We start from the raw sequence: 21,453 nt of genomic DNA, 5'->3' as shown, positions 1-21,453 counted from the left end.
ATTACCACCAAACATTTCCTGGAAAAACTATCATTTGAGTATTTTTATGACCCTTTGTGCAACTCAGAAGGTAAATGCCTGTAGAAAAAAAAAAGGGGGGGGGGGGCAGAGAATACAGCATACAAAAGTATTTTTCATTGATTTTTTTCTTCTGTGGTTAATCTAGTGTGTAAAAGGAAAAGTTTTATTTGTAAACTACAGCAGGCTGTAGTTTACACTGTTACTATCAACAGCAAATGTAGTTTGATATTTTATGGATTTACCCCAACTCATTTTTAATTATGAAATTATGCCTCATTTAGAGAGGGATTTTACCTGGGGGCAGTAAGGAGTTGCACTGCCCACGCTGTGTACTGGTATATAATCTCAGGTTTTCCAGTTCAGGAAGTCATTTGGTGTGTAACCAGTTCCACTCAGTGTGCACATTTAAAGAAATGTTCATGGGATTACACTCAAAATTTTTGTCTTCAATTGAGATAGGAGAATGTTAATTGTCTTTTTACTCACTATCAAGTATTTCAATCAATCTACCAAAAAAAAAATTAAAGGACAACAGCTTTCAGACTGAAACTCTACAGTAAGAGCACGCAAGTCTGAGCTTTACTCCACGACACTGGTCACTCTTCTGGATTTGGTATTAAAAAAAAAAAAAACAAACACATTTTGAACACATTTTGTCCATCTGGAAAGGATTAGGCAAACTCTGGGTATACCTTATACCTCTTCCACCCTTCCACCCTCATAGAATCAAATTTTGTAAACTAAATCAGAATACACATCTTCTGACTAACCAACTGTAAACTAAGAGTCAACTAATGCCATCAGAAATTAAAAATAACAGCCTTTTTATTGATTAGAAAACATTCCACTCACACAGTGTGCTTGTTAATTAGCTGCAAATCACCTGCTGGTTGACATTTGCCATGCAATAAGCAGATTTTCAGATTCACATTCTAGCTACTTTATTGTTCCATGTGAGTTCCCTCAAATCCCAGAGTCTATTTGATTCCTTTCACCTACAAAATCCAGGCATAAAATTTAAAGATACAATTTACACTAACCTACTCACCCCAAAACCCAAAAATTCACAGCCAAGAGTGCGAACATGAACATTTCAGGCCTTATTCTGTTAACGTGAAGTCGGGGAACAAAAAACCCCACCCAAAAAGCGTATAACTGTCACATAAAGGGAAACTATGTAATATGCCAACTGATTTCATTAATTCCCAAGTGTTTCACCTTTTTCTTTATTACCTTCATTATCTAATTTGATCTTCTACCATCATTTCACAGGCAACAGCCCCTCAGCTGACAAAAAGACATACAGAAAATCAATGAGGGAGAGTTCTCCAATGAAACCTTTGTACAGGTTTTTCCTCTCACTGAACATGCAGGGCTCGCATGCAATCTTGGAACATGGCGCTAGACCCGTTCGTATCTAAAGCAAATCATCTACACACAGAGACCCTGTATTGCTGTTATGGCTCACAGTTGTTAACGCTGTGTCTCTCAGCCACCTCTCCTCTGTCAATCTTAAGGTAGTCACTCCGAAGAATATGCCTTAGGATAGCGAGGCACAACATTTTTGACGCAAGAGTAAGAATATAACATCTGTGGTACTGATGCGATATCTAGCAACATACTGTCAGTGGTCAGTAGCAGGTCTCTAAAAGGGAGCATAAGGAACATGTAATGTATAGAAACCCTGGTACAAATATTCCCATTATGCAAAGCACTGTGCAAACAACATCAAATACCTTACTTTCCTCAATCTGCTGTAGCAGAGTCCTAGTACATTTCAAGTTTGTTTGGGGTGTTTTCCATATAGGTAATTTTGAATATGCAGGCAGATCTTTCACTTACACCCCTTTAATTCTCTGAAAACAGAGAGGCATGAGGAATTTAGTGTTATTGGGAAAGTGGGCTCCTCGCATTTTAAGTATCCGCAGAGACAACCATTAAGGGCAACATGCGCATCTCAGCCTTTCAACCCTCTCTCTCAGAGGAGTAATCTTATACAAGTGGTCTCCAGGACACTAAGTCAATGGACAGTCTTACAATTTTTGCACAAAAATCAACTAAGGAAAAACAGCCTCCTATCAGGGGCTTAAACTCACTGCAAGGAACAAGCTGAAAGGCTGCATAACAAACAAGGGTGAAAACTGCTTAATGGACCAAGAGTCAAGGAAGCAAGAAGAAAATACATACAACTGGCATCAGAATTACATCCTGAAATTGGAGCCTTTCTCACTAACAGAGGAAGAAACTGCAGGATGAGGATTGGAGATGGGGCTTCATGGGAACAGAAACACTTTGGATGTCTAGATGTATTGGACAAGGCTAGGAAACTGTCCTGACAGAGCAACGTGAGAGTGCCTTGTATAGAAAAGAAATCTTTGCAACAAGTTAAGAAGCCGAGAAAAAAGTGGAAAAGTGCCTCAGAAAAGAAGCATAACAATCTTGGACCTGCAGGAGGAAAGGAATGTGCAGAGTCCTGGCTGGCCCTACCCTACTACCAAATGCCTTAACTAGTACAGAACCTGATGGAGAAATGTTACTTGTTGTTACAGAATAAAAAAATATTACTAACCTATAAGAAACTGACATGCAAAAGGGGAAATATGTTCATAAAATACATTTCTTTTTAGGACTGCTATCGGGACGATGCAACTACCAAATCACCACCAGCTCCCTAAAACACCTTAATGTTACCAAAAAAAAAAAAATAATAATTGAAAGGCATGATTGTGGTCAGCTCTACACAGGTATGCAAAATGAAACAAGAAACTTTTGCCCATCTCAAGAATCCACAGCAACGCCAGAAACATTGCAATTCTTTAGGTTATGAACCACAGGATTTACAGGAGTTCAGGATTGCTGCCATATACATGTACCTTCTGCACCCTTGGAAAAACTGGCAGCACTGGCCTGCCAATTATCATTTTTATGCCTACAGCATAAAGTCTGGCAGCATTAAAGGAGCTAAACCCGTCCCAATACTCACCATAGCGAGTTAGGAATGCACATTATTTTTGTTACCATATTTGTGCAAGTAATACCCTATTTCCATTACCGCCATTTTGCTTTCCTGACTGGGAATCAGGCTCTTAGTGGGACCAGTCTCTTACCTGCCTTATTTTTTACTATCAGTTAAGAAGTTTTCTGCAATTCCCTATCCACTTAGTAAAATAAGGACTCTGCAGACCGCAGGGTGCCTGCAGGACCGCAACAGAGAAGCCCACACACCAGACACACTGAACACAGGTAGGCTCTTGTCCAAAGACTGGGGGCATGGTAATGTCTCCATGGGACATACTAGACTAGCTTGGCATACCTCCATGCCAGTGAGGCTACCTGGTTTTAGCATACAGCTAGTTTAGAGTACAAAAGTCTGTCTACATTGGTCAAGCAGACACCCCAGGGAATCAGCACCCTTAATACTGGGGTTTTTTTCCCAGATCAGAGCACGCCATCTTTGAAAGTATCAGGAGGAAAGCCATCTGTTGCTAAGAAAGGCTGAGGTGCTGTCTTCGTTTGCATCGATGAAGATAATGACTCCTTTCTTAACAACTTTGTCCCACTTTTCACATAAAGATTGTTGTAGTTGCAAACTTAAATACTCAGTGAGGGCTAGGTAATATTTTCAAACATACTGACTGAAAAATCTGATTTTGATCAGCACAAAACTATTCACAATGTTGAACTGAAGCTTCCCTACTTTCCATAAAATAGTAATAATACACACAATGACCAAAAGTGGTTCCAGTGTCAAATTCAATGAAAATGTAATTACCCCACACAAAGCAGAGCAGCATCAGTGGGAGAGATTCAGGAAACTGCTTTCAAAACACTATTACATTGGCTAAAAAATAACTTAATATTTGGTAGCATAGGTTCAAATTCCTTCAGATAGAAAAGGTTATCAAAGACCTCCGCAAGACGTTAGGAGTTTAAAGTACTGTAGCTATACCATTCTCTTTCACATATAATGCATTAACTGTGGTTCATCAGGTGAGAGACAGGTAACAGAAGGAAAACAAGCACGTTACCATTTCAGTAATTCATTTAGAATTACTTAAAATTAATGGATTTACATGTTTGTGTTAATATAAATTTATCTTTACTCATTCCAACCTAAAAAAATAAAAAAGCATTCTTCACATATGCTGATACATTTCATTAGTAAAGGCCAGGATAGCTAGCAGTTCCTGTAAAAGCCTCATTGATCCATTCAAATTGATTAGTAGCCTTTGGGATTATTTTTAGAAACTACTATATATAAATGAATACAAGCATTCTATCATGAAAGCATATATAACTGAACTTAAAAGTTCAGCAATGCTTTACAGAGGTAAGTATTACTAGCCTGCAGACACTACACTGAGGCACTTTGTTGACTTAAAATATAGGTATATACTTAGACATGTAAACTTCTTAGAAGTAAACTTGGAAGTTATTTTTATAACTCTTCTGTCCTTTTTGAAATATAGCATATACAAGTACTAAAGAAGCTCTGCAGCATAATCCTACAGTTACTAAACACCCATAATGAAGAATAAAAAAAATCCTTAGTATTTATTACTACTTGCTGGAGAAACTTAATTTTCAACGAGTATTATTCGTGTTCTCTGAAAAATTGCTCCTTTTGCAGTTAAAGGCCGGCAAGTTAGCACTGACTTAAGCCTTTGTCTGGAACACAGAACTGTTCGTAACTATGCTGGGAACATCCTACGAGAACAGGGAAGCCAGTACAGAATATGCAGTAATAAAACGTATTAGAGCACAACAGTGAAAGAAAATGAAACAACTGTTCTTTGCAGTGCCAGAATAACACCAAAATGTCAAGTTACACAGCCACAACAGTAAAAATATAGTGTTGCCAACGCAGCTTATACATACATATTGGGGGGATTCAACTGACACGGCTTTACCATCTACAGATTACACTTTTTCACTCACTGCCTAAATTACACCAATAAAAGTTTGATTTGTAGTGCTACTGTAAAGATGTGTATTATTTCACATGTGAGTAGCCCTACAGGGAAGGAACTACTTGTATGCAAAAAACAGAGCACAAACGAAGGCCTTTGTGAAAAATCAAGGTCTTAGACTATAACTGTATTTTATTTTTTATTTCATTCCATTTATTTTTATTGGAGATTTCGATATTATTTTTTAAACTTCTTGGACTATAAGAGCTCTCTAAATCACTCTGGCATTTAATCATTCCAGTTGTTACTGTTTAATAACAATGACCACATGTAACAATTACACTTGAAATATTAATGCAAAAATACACACACGAGATTCGTTAGCTCTTCCTTCCTCTCAAAAGTAGTTCTTCCTTATACAAAACAAAACCAACAAAAACCACCCATCCCAAAAAAAAGCCAGCCACTTTTACACCTTTTATGCAAAATTCCAGAAAAGAACCATCATTTTTATCAATATTTCAAAATTTTCTACAGTGAGCACAATGATTCCACAAATAGGTCACACAGAAAGCAGTACAGAATTTGTCCTGGAAAGCAGAAACTATAATAAAAAGATCCTAATCCAAATTAGTGCTGATGCACCTGCTGCTACTTAAATAAAATAGAAAAGAATAAATAGTGTCCTTAAACATGGGAGAAACTGATCTCCTAGTAAAGCCTATCCGTAACTGCAAAGGACAAACAGGAATACGTTTATCAGGATTACAAGATTACAGTGCAAGCTCTGTTGAATTTATCACAGTAAGAGTGGAATAGAGGCAGCAAATGGGCACATAGGCAGGCTTTGAAACTACCTATTAAAACTGTCAGTTCTCATCTTAATTAAACATAATAAATCAAAATGGCTACAAAGCAGATTCTTACATTGCCTGATTCTGCAAGAACCTGTTTTTCAGCAGAAATACTATTACAGTAGTTAAGGTTCTGGCTTGAAATTCTTAAAAACTTCATATATGGTTAACAAAATATTTTCCATATTCTTTTGTCTCCATAATCTTATGAATACTTTTCAATTATAAAAGTAAAAAATGTTCAATAGGATCCATCTGTTCTACTGCAATGCTTTGCATTAGCAATTATGAAGTGAAAATAACAGCAGAAGCAAGTCATTTGCAGATCTTTTCCAAATTCTTTATCTGTAGTTTAATAGTCTGATATATTTAAGACAAGTCATCTATTAATTTTCCTCCTCTTAAGATATCCTACCAATTATACTGCTTTAAAACTAGCCTCTACATATATATATATATGGTAAGAACAAGAAAGCTACAGAAATAAAATAAAATAAACACAATACTTATAATGACCATACCTAGTAATAAGAACCGCATTATCATGGTGGGCAATCCCATTTTCTGGAATGGTGTTTCCATCACTTTGGTGGGAGAGAATGGATTTCTGCCACTTACAGAAGCTATCGAGGGACTTGTCTGCATGGTGGTTTATCTCCAAGTTTGGCTGCAATACAACATGCATACCAGAAATGTTCCAAACAAATTACTAAGGTCAGTTGTTAAGCCTTTTGAAGACTAAAATGGGACTATAATTAGAAGCAGTGGTTTCTAGGAATAAACTCTTCTTGCCAAATTTTATCTCTGTAAAATCTGACCCCAAGTTCAGCTGTGTATGACTGAACAGGCATTCTTTCTGCTCCAACTTTATTAATGATTATGTCAATACAAAAAAAAAATCAGAACGTCAAAATATAGATCTAAAAATAAAACTGACATCCCCGAAGGTGTCATCACCTGAAGTAAAGAACAGATATCTTTGAGATGATACATGAGGAATACTCCTTTGATTGGTTTCATCTTGATTAAGGTAGTGAAAGATTACAAGATAGGTTTTGTACCCAGATGCAGCCATTTCAAGCAATAATTAAATGAAATCTATATTACACAATAATGTAACTTGTATTTCAGGGATATAAAGCTTAGCACCAACAGCTCTTACCTGATCTTCAGTGAGGACAATTAAACGTGTCACTATAATATTCACAACGTTTCCTAGACTGGAATCACGATAAAGTTTGGCAACCTGACCTCCAGAAAATAAGAAAAGGCACAAAGTCAGACAAGAAACACTACTTGTTTCCTAAATGGTTAAAAACGAACCTATTTTTTTGCTTAATGTAATTTCATGATGTTAATTATCATTATCACCTGAGTAAGAGTTATTTTTGGACCAAAAAATTACCATTCAGTAAAACGAACTTCTCAGGTCCCACTTTTCAATGAAAACTGTTTATACCGTGTTTCATAATTGATCCAGCAAAAGGAGCATTTAGACTGTTGACTTAAAGAGAATAGAACGGTATAATCTAAATGTAATCATATTAATGTAAAATTAAAGACAAACAATTTAAAAGTGATCACAGTGTACTTCTTGACAGAAACACTACTGCATTTTTCCCACGATGCTAACATTCGACATATTTCAACTATTAATTCCTGCAAGCTGATACATATTTTAAAGCATTATTCATGCCAATAAATAAATACTTTACAGTTGCTTTATCATGTCAGTACATACATATTGATATGAACACAGAGAGGGATGAAACTTACAATATTCATTACACTCAAAATGTAGTGTTCAATGTCTTTGCGACCATGGTATCCCACCATCATTTTGTCTGCTACTACCAGTGTTTCCACAAACCGTTCAAGGCTTACTGATCTCTTCTGTCGACTATGACTACTTAGTGTGTCATTGACTGGAAGCGAAGCTGGAAAAGCAGATGCATCACTCATCCACCAAGGTTTACCGCTTCTTGTGAGGTCTTCTAGGAACCAAAAATAATTAAACACTTTAGAGGGGTCACTAGTAAAACTCATTCAGATGCAGCTGATTTTATGTTGAGATTACCAACTTCAAGCTTCTAAAAAGAAGTCTTTCATAAGGCAAAGAAAAATTAAATTTATTATCTAAATATTATTTTTTTTATTTTAAAATACCTTATATAACAAAAAAACAACTTTGAGTTATAATATTCTCAACTGTCCTTAGCTTGAATTTAGGATAATGAACCATCAATCTTCTCTTAACAGATCCGATTCTGCACATCTATGTTAATACTAAAGGTTAATTATAATTAACCACAAGGATACTTCAGATTTTCAGGATAAGAACAAAACAGCTATAGCATTTGGAAAAAACATACCTGAAACCAAAAATCCAAAATTAAGGTAAAAAGTATCTAAATATACTAAGGAATTAAAGATGCTGATAAGGTGTCAAAAAAGCTTTTTCACTCCTGTGAAACTCTGTAATTATCAGGCAATTACGCTTATATGCCTTAATAGTTTTTGGGCCAAATAAATTAATTTTCTCTTCTGAAAGCTATCAGATTATGTTTTACCTACCTCGTGAATAATGGGAAGTTTAAAATGGTCTGACATGGGATAATTGCTCTAGTTATTTTTAACACTAATTTTAATTGAAATATGTTGATTCTTATACTTGTTTCATGTAAATACATAGAAAAAAACACTTCTTGCATGCAAGAGATTCATTATTAAAAATTCAAACAGCTGTAATTATCATCAAAACAAACACTACAGACTTACCTTGAATTCCTGTCCTCAGGACAAAACTGAACCCGCCCTTCCCTGCAAAACTGGCATTTTTGTGTGTATTAAATATCCCTTTTCCACAATGGCCCACACAGATCTCAACCTTAAATTTATCAACGTATATTATTAGGCTGGTTTTACCTAAGAAGGATTTCAAAATATCTAAGGACTTCTTGCAAGTTGTGGATGAACATAAGATCGTTAACAGTTAGTTACATCTACAACTGTCTGAACAGGACTGCTCAAGTAAGCAATTTCTGATACATCCTTAGCTACTAAAATGGGTTCAGCTGAGGATCAGTTGAGATAGGACCAGTACCTTCTGTGAAAAAGCAATGCTTTATGTAATTCAACTAAGCATGCTATTTTCAGAGAGCAATAACTACACCACAAAGAATGTATGTTTAATTCAAAACCAGGAATACAAAGCTTCAGCATTCCCACTGTTGCAGTGTTTCATAGTTTTTGAGGCCACAGTGTTGGCGTTAAAAGGTGAATATTTTAAAAAAGTCAAAAAATGAAAATAAACCTGGTAGCTGAAAAAGTGCCAGTAACAAAATTGTCCTCATTCTGAAATGGGTATAATCCATTCTAAAAAACTGTTTTAAGTATTAAAGCCTGTTGAGGATTCTATAATGAATACCAAGCTTTTTCCTGTTTTTCCTACTGTAGGAAATTCGAAGTTGCTTTAATTGTTCAAAGATTTTCATCTCACTTCAGCATGATTTAGGAACGTCTGGAATTTTCTCTGACAGCTTCTGTACTAAAATCTCAAAAAATCCCCTCTTCATTTTCAAATAACAAATGGTGATGTCTGAGGGATTTTGATGCTCTAAGTACTTTAGAAATGCAATACTGTTTCCACATTCGTTCATAATTTTTCACTCAAATATGCAAATCTATTCTAAACATTTGAAAACTGATGAGCTCATGCAGAAAACTTTCAGAGAAAAAAAAGAAAATACTACTTTGGATTCATCTTGATAGCGTTTTTCAAACAAAGGTCTCAGAAGACTTCATGAAAACAAACATTTCTTCTTTTCTTATCAGATGAGGAGCTTAGGCTTCAGCTGGTCTCAAAGTTATGGGAAAGCTGGAAACAATCCTGAGTACTTAGGCTCACATTCCAGGATCCATCAATGCTTATGCTATTTTACTTTAAAAACACTAAAATAATGCTGACTGAATTTTCTTTTAAAAGATAAAACATGTCAATAAATGTTGCCATATATTTAACAAAAGTCGTTCTGTGGCAAGTTATGTCATTTTTCCATTTCTTTCCAAAAGAAAAAAATTAAACTTCATTAACATCAAACACAGCTATCAGAAAGTGGAAAAAAAAAAAAGGCAAAAATGGAAAGAAAAAAAACCACACAGAAAAACACTGTCATTAACTCCAAAACAATGATTTAAAAAGCAGGGAATTAGGCTTTAAAATGCAACTGAAAAGAAATCCAAATGTGTGTAAACATGGAGTTCACACCTATGGTACCCAAGTGTTCCTAAATCAGCCCTAAAAAGATGTTAGGTTGGGGTGAACACAGAGAGAGAGGAGAGAACACGAACAGCAAAAGATCTCAAAATGCAACATAAAGCTACTTATGTAAGACGCAACTATGAGAATATTTTGAACTGAAGCATCATGTGCTGGTTTTTTTCTTACTATTTTAACATCATCATTTAATGTTTATACGAGCATTTTTTCATTTTAGAATACACTGACTGTAAAGCCTGGCATGAGTCAAACCACTATGTAAGGCAGCATATAGCAGAGCCATCCCTAACTAATTTGCCACTCTGCAGCCTTCATGTCAACTTTTGTTGCATCTCGATCCTATCCAAAGACAGCATTCTGCAAGATAACCCGGTGGCCTCAAATCCCACTGAAGCAATTGGAATTTGACGGTGCTCAAGTTCTTACCAAGGCCTTAATGATTTCAGCTATATTTAATAAAACATAGTTAACTTGGTGACGATACACACGTGAAAGAGTAATTCAACATTTTTTAAACATTCTTATGTCTAACTGCTTAAAATCTAATTTAGGCTATGAAAATCTATGCCACATTCATATCTGAATCTCCCTGCCTTTCCAATTCTTCTCTTCTATTAGCCATTGTAATCCTATTATCTACTATGAAGTAGTCCATCACTTGCCCATACCAACCAATTCTGATCATTCTTTCACCCAATTCCCCACACCATTTTCTATGAATTATTGCAATTTTTCTCTCCTTCTCTGTATCAACTCTTCAAATCCTGACCAATTCTCTGATACAGAACAGGTACACAATAAATTTAGGTCTAGAGTACAGCAGGGGAAACGTGCCAGACTGTGAATAGTGGCACAGCTACACAAGCAGATTCCTCCCAGCATATTACGCTGTCAAAACTGTTCTGAAGGTAAAGCTAAAATCAGTCTCCAGACAAAATAAATTATATACTGGCAAAAGGCAGCTACAGGTTGATTACATCTGCATTTTAAACACAAAACTGGACTGCTCAGAACTTCCAAAACCAGTCAAAAGGCCCAAAGATTTATTCTACTAGCAAAATAAGTTATTACTGTAAACCTAGCTTTAGTCCTAAGGTCTGAAAGCCAAGCAAATGAAAAATAGTATTTGATTCTACTATTTAGATATTCTGGGGATGCTTTTGATGCCACGTCACTTTGGGATAAAGCTGCAACAGTGCTCAGAAAACAAGTTTAAAAGGTTTTGGTACCCACAGGAGAACACTAAAATAGCGCGTCATCTGGGAAAGACAGACCTTGCAGTTTTGGGGGAGAGCAATTTTTTTTGAGAATTTTTCGTGGAGTGGAAGTAATATACAGAACAACAGGAAAAGGAGAAACTGAGGTGAATGAGCACGATAGTAGTCTCAGGATTGTAAAAAGCAGTGCTTTAGTATTTCAGTAATTAAGGACTTCGGGATGTGACAGATATAAAAGCTCAGGAAATGCATAGGAGCTTCCAAGAACAAAGGCAGCATCAAATACACAGAGGAATAAATGCTGAAGGTTACTGCATGTTTCACAAAATATGCACACAAGATGCATAGTTCTGATCATCCTATGATCCATACGACAGATACCACCAGAACTACTGAATACAACCCGCCCAAACTAGCTGCCGCTGCTTCATCCCCCCTTGGAGGAGAATGACTTCCTAAGCATTAAACTAGAAGATAACATCTGACAAAGGCCAATATCCTTTCTCTTTTTCTAGGGATATAATAATGGTAAGAACCGTATCATCCTACATTTCGTAATCCTTCCATGTACTTCAAGCAGCTTAAGTGACAGCTTTCCCCACAAAATGAACATACATTAGTACTCTTATTTTACAATCAGTTTGCAAGCAGTACTAGTTAGGAGACTCGTTTTGCAATATTAGAAGCATGTAGATGGAATAATGTTTCCAATCTAATGTTAAGTCTGACGCTTCTTAAAGACAGTTAACTGAAACACTCAGGAAAAACTGTCTCCCAAGCACGGGCCTTTGTAGACAATCTGTACTGTGAGTTTAGTCAGCTGGTACCAGTAAAAGTTACAAGCTCCAAAAGAAGCTGAAATAAGTTACATGAATGAATGGTGATATTATTTTATTTTAAGATTAGTATTTGTCAGCCTGCCCTGTGCACTGGATCTCATGGAATACAACTGTCCAGGACTGAACTTTTAAGAACAAGCCATTTCTGAGATATAAACAAATGACAAGGTTAGAACATTTTTCAATTCTGTAAAAAACCCCACATTATTTTAGTGCTGTAAAATAACTTGTCAGATTTACTCCATGCTGTCTTCAGAAGTTAGTTTTCAGCTTCAGTTTAACCAAGTGAAAATCATGTCAAAGAGTACTTGAAAAGCATATTTGTGGAAGTTAGAACTGCTTTACAAGGAAAGTATCTCTCAATCAAAACTATAAAATCCTTCCCATAAGGAATGTGTAAATCACATATTTGACTATAATGAAATAACGTTAACCCACTGAACCAAAAGCCAGTATCAAAACACAATAAACCTTCGTAAACAAGAAAGATGTGGACTCCAGTTCCAAATATATTACTACCCGTAATACTAACACATGTATTGCATGTCAAATCTCCTCAAATGAGATGGAACACTTAGTAAACATTGAGCTGTACTGCTCAGTCACTCAATCATACTTTCCAGTCAGGGAACGAGGTCCATTTGTACCACATTTTGAGGAAGCCTGTGCTCACTGCTACCACTGTATACAACACAGGCATAAAACTTACTCCTGGTGTCTCAGTTTTTGAAAGACACTGAATCAGAATCTCAAAAGGAAGCAAAACTACTTTTCAACGGGGAACACTGCATCACCCAAAAGCAGGATTCCCATTGCTACATTCTCCACTGTATCTTACATGTGAACCAAGCAAGAGTTTAAAATGCATCTTAAGTTACTTTTTTTTTTTTTTTTTAAAGGATTGACATTCATACTCATTTACCTGAGACTCCACAGTGACTGTGGTCATAGAGACGTTGCTGGTGCATGGTAGATTTTTTGTATATAACATGAGGATGACCATTCTCGTAATTAAAGTTACTAGAATCTTCTGTTATATTCCTTAAAGGCTCAATAAAATACTCTTCATCTTCTGTAGCAATGATTCCATGCTTAAAGAAGAAAATAAGAAATTAAAACTTACAAAAGAAAATAGAAACTCCTATTAAAAAGCCTAACTTTAAAAAACATTTTATTATCATCTATCTCTTTGAAGAAATCCACTACTATAAGCCAAGAGAGAAATAATGAATGAGCCAGCTCTCCTCCACTGGTTTTAGTGGGAGCAGGAGTAAGCACCTATAAGCAACACTATGAAAAAAGAATAAAAATATCATTGCCCTCTTTCTGGAGTTCTTTCCCATCATTTTTGGTGGATGTGGTAAGAAAGCAAGAGATATTCTTGGTTTATGACAAATAATCTCTTCACAGAGATGTTCCAAAACTACATGATTTATATGCATTAGAAGTGACGCCAAGCCAAAATGGCCTTCCTCAAATGCTGAGACCAATATCCCTCTATGGTGCCATACTGGTAGATGCTTAAAGCCACACACTGCATCAAAGAAAAACTGCACAAAGGATTAATTTTAGAACACATATTCAGAGAAACCATTCAGCATTTTACATTCAGATGCTTAATTCCAAAACTGAGCTATTATCAAGATAAAATTATTAATATTAACTTGGGATACACTATCTACACAGCATTTATTCCTAAAACGGTCTCATCACAAATCTGGCAAATCCGAGTTGTTGCAGACTGTGCACTAGGACCTCATTCTCTATACCAAATGAACATTTTTTTTTCCTCATACTGCAATGCAGAACAGTAGATATTCTATTCTCATAACTTTCACATTTGTGAACTCAGCTTCTTCCAAACAGGAAGTGGTTTATGGAAGAAAAGGGAGATTTCAGGCCAACTATGCAATTTCCTGAACCTTCAGCAATTAAAACTGAACTTTAGCAGAAAATCCAGTTTTGGAATCCTTTTGGATATAGAAATATTGGGGAATAAGCCTTCACACCTATATTTGCTAAGCAAAAAACTCTGGCATCCATATCTAGAAAGTTCTTAACATATGAACTTTCTACACCCAGAGAAAGAGCTACCCAACAGGTAGGAGACTGGAAGCAGGAACTTCTGCATTCATATCCTGATTTGATGAATGACAAAGTTCTTTCTACCACACCTTTGATCTGTAAAGCAAGTACTATGCATAAGCCTTTTTTTAAAGGGGTTATTTTTTCCTCCAATGAGGCCTCTATGATCAACCATAAGACCACTCGCTCCATATCTGCTCTGAATATCCTAAAGCTGTTTCTAAAATCAGGACTTGCCATTGTACTCTTGGTCAAAGCTCTCGCCCTGCTGTTTTGTACATCTAATGCCTGCTGTTCTTCACTCCCAGAATAACTGGATCTCAGTAACAACATAAAACTTACAAAATAAAAAAATCCTGTATAACACATCAGAAAGAACAGTGTTCTCCAAATATAATACATATGAACAAGTATACATACGAACACACGGCAGCTTTCAATTACACGTTCCCTGCACAGTGACTATAACAATAAGTGTTCCTCTTCAGTGGTATTTTCCATTATGAACTCAATTATTTACTCAAGAAGGCAACATCAGGGCCTGTATTCACCTGGAAGATGTGGGTATCCAATTCCTCTCACAATGCCTCCTTGTTACTTGGAGTCTAAGATTTTACTAGAAAATAAATCATTTACTGGTACACTGCTGCTTAAAGAGTCTTGAAAATACAAACGAAATCATAACTGGGTTTGCCAGATGTGCAGAAAGAACCTTGACAGTCTGGACTGCATCCAGTCTGGATGTCAGACATCTGGGTTCACACAAATCCAGAGCCATTATAAGCTCTGGTGTCACATTTCCAGAAGAAGAGAGTCCTGCAGAGTGGTTCTGGCCAACACCACCAGGCTGTCCACTTAGTGCCAAGCCTGAGGAGACAGAGGTACCGTCCAACCTGTGGCTCTGTATCTGCAACAGAGCAGGTCAACCTAAATCTGGTTACTCTAGGGCACACATCCTTCATGTCTGCACACAAGTCCAGCCAGGTCAACAAGTCTAAGCATGAATGAGACATTTATATCAGATACTGAAACCAATAGTTTTAAGCAGCGAGACGACCTCAGTGGGAGTGAGTCAATTCAGATGCCATAAACAACACTTAATTGTAGCATTAATATGCAAAAACTATTATGAATGTCTGCAAACTACGATAACAGTTCCTTCAGGTACTAGCAGTGAAAAAGGTTAGGAGCCTATCACTAATTTTTCCTATGCCCAGTCGACATCTATCTCATCTGCCCAAACACTATGGTGGTTTAAGAAGAGATCTTAATAACATTTAGTTGAGGAACTGCAAATAAATTTTAACTTACACCTACCACCAGGTAGTCAGAACATGTACGTGGTCAGTTGCTGCAGCTAGCCAAGTGATTTGATGAACACTGGAAACTTGCTTGTCCTGCATATGCCCTTCACATAAGCCTGGCATACTTATACCATTTTAAACCTAATTTATTAATTTTGATGTCAAACAATGAATGAATTGTTTATGAATGAAAATGAAATAAATTGAAATAATGCCCCTTTAAAGTATTAAAAAAAATTAATTTTAATTTTTTTTCAGTTTTCCGATTCTATTTGAACAGTTTGTGAATCAAACTACTTCTCCGAAGCATAAGAAACGTCATTAAGACATAAGAATGACCAGCAAAAGGTTTTGTCAAAATACCATGAGTTTAAGAAAAAGCTGAATGCCCCATGTAGATCACTACAAGCAACATTCCCAAGATTATTATCTAAAACAGATTGTTTGAGGTCCTGTGTTATCCAATCCCACTACAGACTGCCAATTCCTGATGACATATATCAGGTCTGGATCCAGCAGTTTGACATGCTCAGACAAATCTGTGAATCCACATGGAGTTCCCCTGAATTTGGGAAAAGGAATCTTTTTCTGTCAGGCTGTCCAGCTGGGGCGTTAACCTCCTTCAGATGGGCGACGTCCATCAGTTGCAGACACAAAAAGGAATTACGGAGGACAAGTAAGTGCATGCCTTTTCCACACAGTACTACTGTTTTACAATTTCTCCATGCCTTGAACCTTTCTAGACTTTATGCTTTATCCATTTTTAATATGAAGTAGTAGCAACGGGAACTTCTGAAAACATGTCAGTGTTGTTCGGTATGTCTACAGCTGTCTATGCACTTCAGTGTGAGCAAAAAGACTGCATTAGTTTACTGTATTCTTAAAGATGAAAAAAATAGTGATCTGGCTTGAGACAATACATCATGGAATCTAACAAGACACCTTGAAACTAGGACAGGGACAGCTTAATTTTCTGAATACTAAGTCTATAATGCAAATGCATATTAGTACCAAAAAGAACTCTAAAGACTCTGACCTACAACACTAAATCCTTTTCAGTATAATTTCTGATCCTTATCAATTATTTTATAAATTACACATTATTTTACATATGATTCAAAAACACCATACTATATGCAATTTATAATCTGTAAAAGTAGATGCACTCTTTATGGTAGAATCAGCTTTCAAATGAGCTAATTTAAGAACAATATGAATAACTGATACACATACGAATTTAGGAATACATGAAACAAACATGAGGTATTCCAGCAAAATAATTCCTCCTTTAACCAAGTATGGTCATGCTTTTAGCTACAGCCTACTTTGTGCTTTCTTTATCATTTCTGTTTGGATGGAGACATCGGTGCTTCCCAGCACAAATGTTACTCAGTGCATGGAACTTCACATGCTGTAGAAATACTTAGAACCACAGTAGCCTCAAGATATGATTTAACCTCTCATTTGCTTTCCTAATAATAATCACTCTCTACACATTTTAACATATTTCCCACTACTGGGCCCTTCAGTTCATAATGAGAAAATCCACTACTGCAGAAAACTTGTTTGAGCACTCAGTTAAGAGCTTTGACTCCTGCCAGAGGACAGAGATCGGTCAGAATACAAAAAGTTTTGTTTCTGCTCAGTTCCCCTACTACAAGCTCCAAAACTTTTCTTCTTTAAGACTTGCTCCTCTCAGAATTAGACAAACTTCCTTCCCTTAAGGCGAAGTTCTTCTCTCTTCAGCCAGTCTACCACTGTTTCTTCTCCTCTTTTCCTTCAATATGACATACTCAGCTTAGGCAATGCCTCAGCCTTGTTGCCTTGCACCCAGCATCCAAAGGCCCCAAAATACTGCTCGTTGCAGACTCTTTCATGAGAAGGGCAAACCTGCAATCCATCCACAAATGTAACATCCACTAAAGTAAATATGAGTTTGGAAGCCAAAAAGCCTGCCGGACAAGACCTTCAATTTCCTCACATGACTGCTCGCTGGATTATAGAGCTTTCCTCATAACTTCAGACAATTTATAGCATAATCAGGGCCCAGCAGATGGAAACTGCTGGAATGAAAATTCAGTAAGTAGCAGCCTGTAATTCTGGGGTGCTTGGTAATGAGACATATAGAGGGAGATGCTGAAACAGGGAACAGCTAGAGGGAAATGAACTGACTGCTCATCACTAACAAAACTGAGAAAAAGCCCTCCTTGCACTAGAACTTGTCTCAGATACTGTAAGTGTTCTTCAAAGTCATACAACTTCTGTTAATTAGGCCATGGTCTCACCTGACCACCGTGAATAACTAAACAGAACAACTCAAAACATTCGCTAAGGGGAAGAAATTTGATTCATGTGGCAATACTGAAGCCTAACAGACAACTGGAATAAATGGAAAGCTTAAATTTTGCTTGTTAGCAACACTCACTGTTAAAGATTACTACTTGTTTTAGAGTTAAACTTAAACCGACTGACTTTGAGACAGATGTTAATCAAGGACTATGCAGAACATGATTGTCAGTCTCTTTCAGACCAACAATCAGACTGGAAAATACAACACCTTAACCACATCACATTCTGAACTATCACTAATTCCAAAACAAGAAACATTGTCTTCAGCATTCACTGCCAATTAAATATGTTCTAACCAGCAGATGTATAATAAATATTCATCAGTAGGAATTATTGTTTAAAAATAACTCTGTGATGGATGTATCTGAATAGAGTAGTAACTCCCATACTCAGTGCTCTGGAAGGCCCTGACAACAGGGGATGACAGAGGAGTTTCTGTAGGGTAGAGGATGATGCAGTCTCGAGCCTCCTGCTGCACCCCTCTGCAGGATCCCTGCCTCCCTGAGGAATACCCTTGTGTCACCCCTGTCACTGCTTCTGGAGCATGACAGGAGCCTCACACGCCTGTGGCTTGGCCTTTCTAGGAGATGCAGTGGACACCTGACACTTGCTGTCCCAAGTAAGAGGCATGACCATGAAGAACTTGAGAGTGCCAGTCGTGGTGTGCCCAGAGATTGGATAAAGGCTGCTTTAATACAGACCAGGAATACCTGAAATATGCAAGAGCTGACAACAACTGAAAGTACTAAAACTGATGATTTAACTGGGAAGCTCTTCACCCTAAAGTTAACTTATAAACACTAAGTTTAAATACTGACACCCAGAACCACAAAACAACAGGCAGCTTCCCTCCAGCAAAACAGCAATGGTGAGGACAGAGGGAAAACACGCAGCAATGAGAATACTAAATGTCACCTCAGGGTGTGAGGCCCAGAAGGGAAAAAAAAAAAAAAAAAAAAAAAAGATTCTGCTTCACCATGACACCTTCCATGCTACTAAATTCTTGGAAGAAAAAAAGCACCAAGAGGAGGGAGAGATGGGCAAAGCTGATAGGAGAACACGGACTTTTTCCGCAAGAGTCAGCTAAGGCAAGAGCAGGCGCTCTTGGCTCACTCCCTGGCCAAGGTCAGAGAGGAACTGAAACGGGGGCACCACAGCACTGGCTGCAGGCTCCAAGAGGGGCAAAGCAAACAGTTTTCCAGCAGAAGCTCTGGAGATAGAGACATGCAGCCTCTTTTAAAGAAGTGAGTCCTGAAAGTGGGGACTTGCCCTCTATAGTATTATTAGCTGAAAAGAACTCAAACGCAAAGTGATTGACGATATATAGTTTAAGAGCTTAAATAACTGTGGCAAAAAAATTATTACATGTAAACTGCAAAACCGAAGTGAAAATTGTACTAAATTCAGACCTATCTGCTACAAGTCTGCATTAACCAAACTGTGATACCACACTCAATGGAACACCATTTTAACAACATTTCTTTGAAAGAGTTCACTTAGCCCTAGAAATACCCATTAAATTATTTTTCCTCAAGAATACTCCAAAATGTTAACGCAGGCTGCATCGGGGATATCACAAGTAGCTGGCTGTAATGCAACCTATGTAGGTCTGAAGCAGATGGCTTTTACTCCTAAACAACGTCCCAAGATGTTATTTACTGTACTCAACAGCACTTCCAAGGACAAATGGGAATCAGTTTAGTAAGTCTGTGTAAACCCTTTTTTTCCCCTTAGCAATTAGGTAGATCTGCCTATTCCTAACGAGAAGCCTGACCAGTGTTCTACAATAATTAAAACCAGAATGAATAACCATAATATATACACATATTTTTACTAGAAGAATTACTGGCTCTTGATTTAGTATTTCCTAGTCATGCCCTTCTATTTTAGTATTTTGTTACTCAATAGTCTGTTTTTTCATTTTTTGTGTTTGTTTTCTAATTTCTGTTGGGAATAAAAGAACCTTTTTCCCATGCAAGTACTACCGTCACGTGATCAAATAAAAGAAGAGATGAGAATAAGAGAGAGATGTGAATTTCTAATCCTACTTCTAAAGGCAACTGTTTACAATATGTGAACAAAATATCTCTTAAAAAAAGTAAATAGTTACTTCCTGATGTGGGTACTTGCAAAGGACCTACTTTCCTCTTCACTCTTTGAATTTATAGCAATGACGACTTCTACACCATGCAATTCCTCTCCTCTATTATCTACTCAAAGTTCCTAAACCCAGCTTCTCAGAGACAAGCAGTGGGTGTTCAGTTCGGTCAACGTCCCTCTGGAGAGATTCAGCATCCTAAACGATGCACTGTTTCCTCCTCCCTGCCCCTCGGGCTTGGAACATTTTTGTAAGTTGTAAGGATCTTAGCACAGACCTAATCTTGCAGCCCTAGTGCAGACACTGTAAACTCTGAAAATGTTGCCTGCTAAAGGACTACAGAATTGGGTCTTAGTACTTACAATTAAGCTTGAAAAACCAAAGACTACTCTTCCTCAGGGCCCAGATCGGGTTTTGCGGTTTTTTTTGCACCTTCCTGTCTGCTTGCTTGCCGCAGGGACCCAAAAAAACTGAGATACGTCAATTAAAACTGAGATACGACAAGCACACTATTATACTAGAACACGTAACGTGCACTTACCAGACCATTGCAGTTGCTTAAGGCCACTTTAGTTGTACTGTGTTGGTCTTGCAAATATCCTGTGTAATGACAGTGGTCTAAAAAATCGTGCTTCCATTGCGGTCCATCTTTCCCCCAGTATTCTACTGTAAAATGTCTGGACACCAAATCTGTGTTGAGAGTCAGGTTTAAATGAAAGTGCTTGCCATAGGCAGAAAGTTTAAAAAACAATTTAGATGCTGCCAGTTCTTGGTCATAAGGGTCTGTGCTCCTCCTCCTTCTTGAGGGTTTAGCATTTTTCACAGTAAAGCTGAGGAAGGCTCCATTTTGATCAACCCTTATTGGGATTGTTAGTTGGTAGTGTTCAAGGTAAGACAGGAATTCCTCTTTGTAATCACAAGGTAAGACAGTCCAGGGAGTGGGCATAGAAGAGAAGAAAATATAACAGGAAACAACAAGTAGTAGTATAAACATAAACCATACTTGGCTAGATCTCATCACCCTCATGAGTAAAAGTCACCTTCAGGTAAACGCAAGATGTAGCGTTTTACTAAATAAAATAAAACGTTCTTTTCTTTCTTTTTAAGTCAAGAAAGTGTGTTCAGTTTCCTACTAACTTAATGTCACTGGAAATACAGACATTTTTAACTACGTAGCTTTTCCTATTGACCCAAAATATGTAAACATTTGGGGCTAAATTCTAACCTAGGAAGGACACATTCTTCCCAGTGATACAATTCAAAGACAAAAGCTATTAGATCCACCTGCAAGAATAAAACCAGTAGTAATGAAAAGTATTATATTGTAAAAACACGTAAATGGCTCTTCATTTCATTAAAAATATACAAATATTAATGGATCAAAGTAAGATTAAATCCTTACTTCCTAGTCTAAAAACATGTTAATGTTGTTATGGCAAGCCTCTTAACTATTATCAAGTACAACATTTTACTAGATTTAATTTGCAAGACTTTCCT

The 21,453-nt window shown here is 37.0% G+C and overlaps 1 protein-coding gene across 2 annotated transcripts in view; it reads right to left on the bottom strand.

Annotated features, from left to right (window-relative positions):
• Positions 1–21,453, bottom strand: part of ADAMTS6 (ADAM metallopeptidase with thrombospondin type 1 motif 6) — a 154,266-nt gene that overhangs the window by 126,994 nt on the left and 5,819 nt on the right. Inside the window, exons 3-7 of one of the 2 annotated variants that reach the window (XM_063320899.1) lie at positions 20,498–20,862; positions 13,043–13,211; positions 7,562–7,779; positions 6,948–7,031; positions 6,307–6,452 (exon numbers count right to left, since the gene is read on the bottom strand). In XM_063320899.1, the coding sequence (XP_063176969.1) occupies positions 6,307–6,452; positions 6,948–7,031; positions 7,562–7,779; positions 13,043–13,211; positions 20,498–20,862 (982 nt within the window). Of the gene's footprint in view, positions 1–6,306; positions 6,453–6,947; positions 7,032–7,561; positions 7,780–13,042; positions 13,212–20,497; positions 20,984–21,453 lie in introns of those variants that run through there. The other variant, XM_063320898.1, reaches the window with a different exon arrangement.

This window comes from Chroicocephalus ridibundus, chromosome Z (genome assembly GCF_963924245.1).
Source record: "Chroicocephalus ridibundus chromosome Z, bChrRid1.1, whole genome shotgun sequence".
Taxonomy (NCBI): domain Eukaryota; kingdom Metazoa; phylum Chordata; class Aves; order Charadriiformes; family Laridae; genus Chroicocephalus; species Chroicocephalus ridibundus.
Note: the sequence above shows the minus strand (reverse complement) of the source record. Positions and strands in the feature narration are given on the sequence as shown.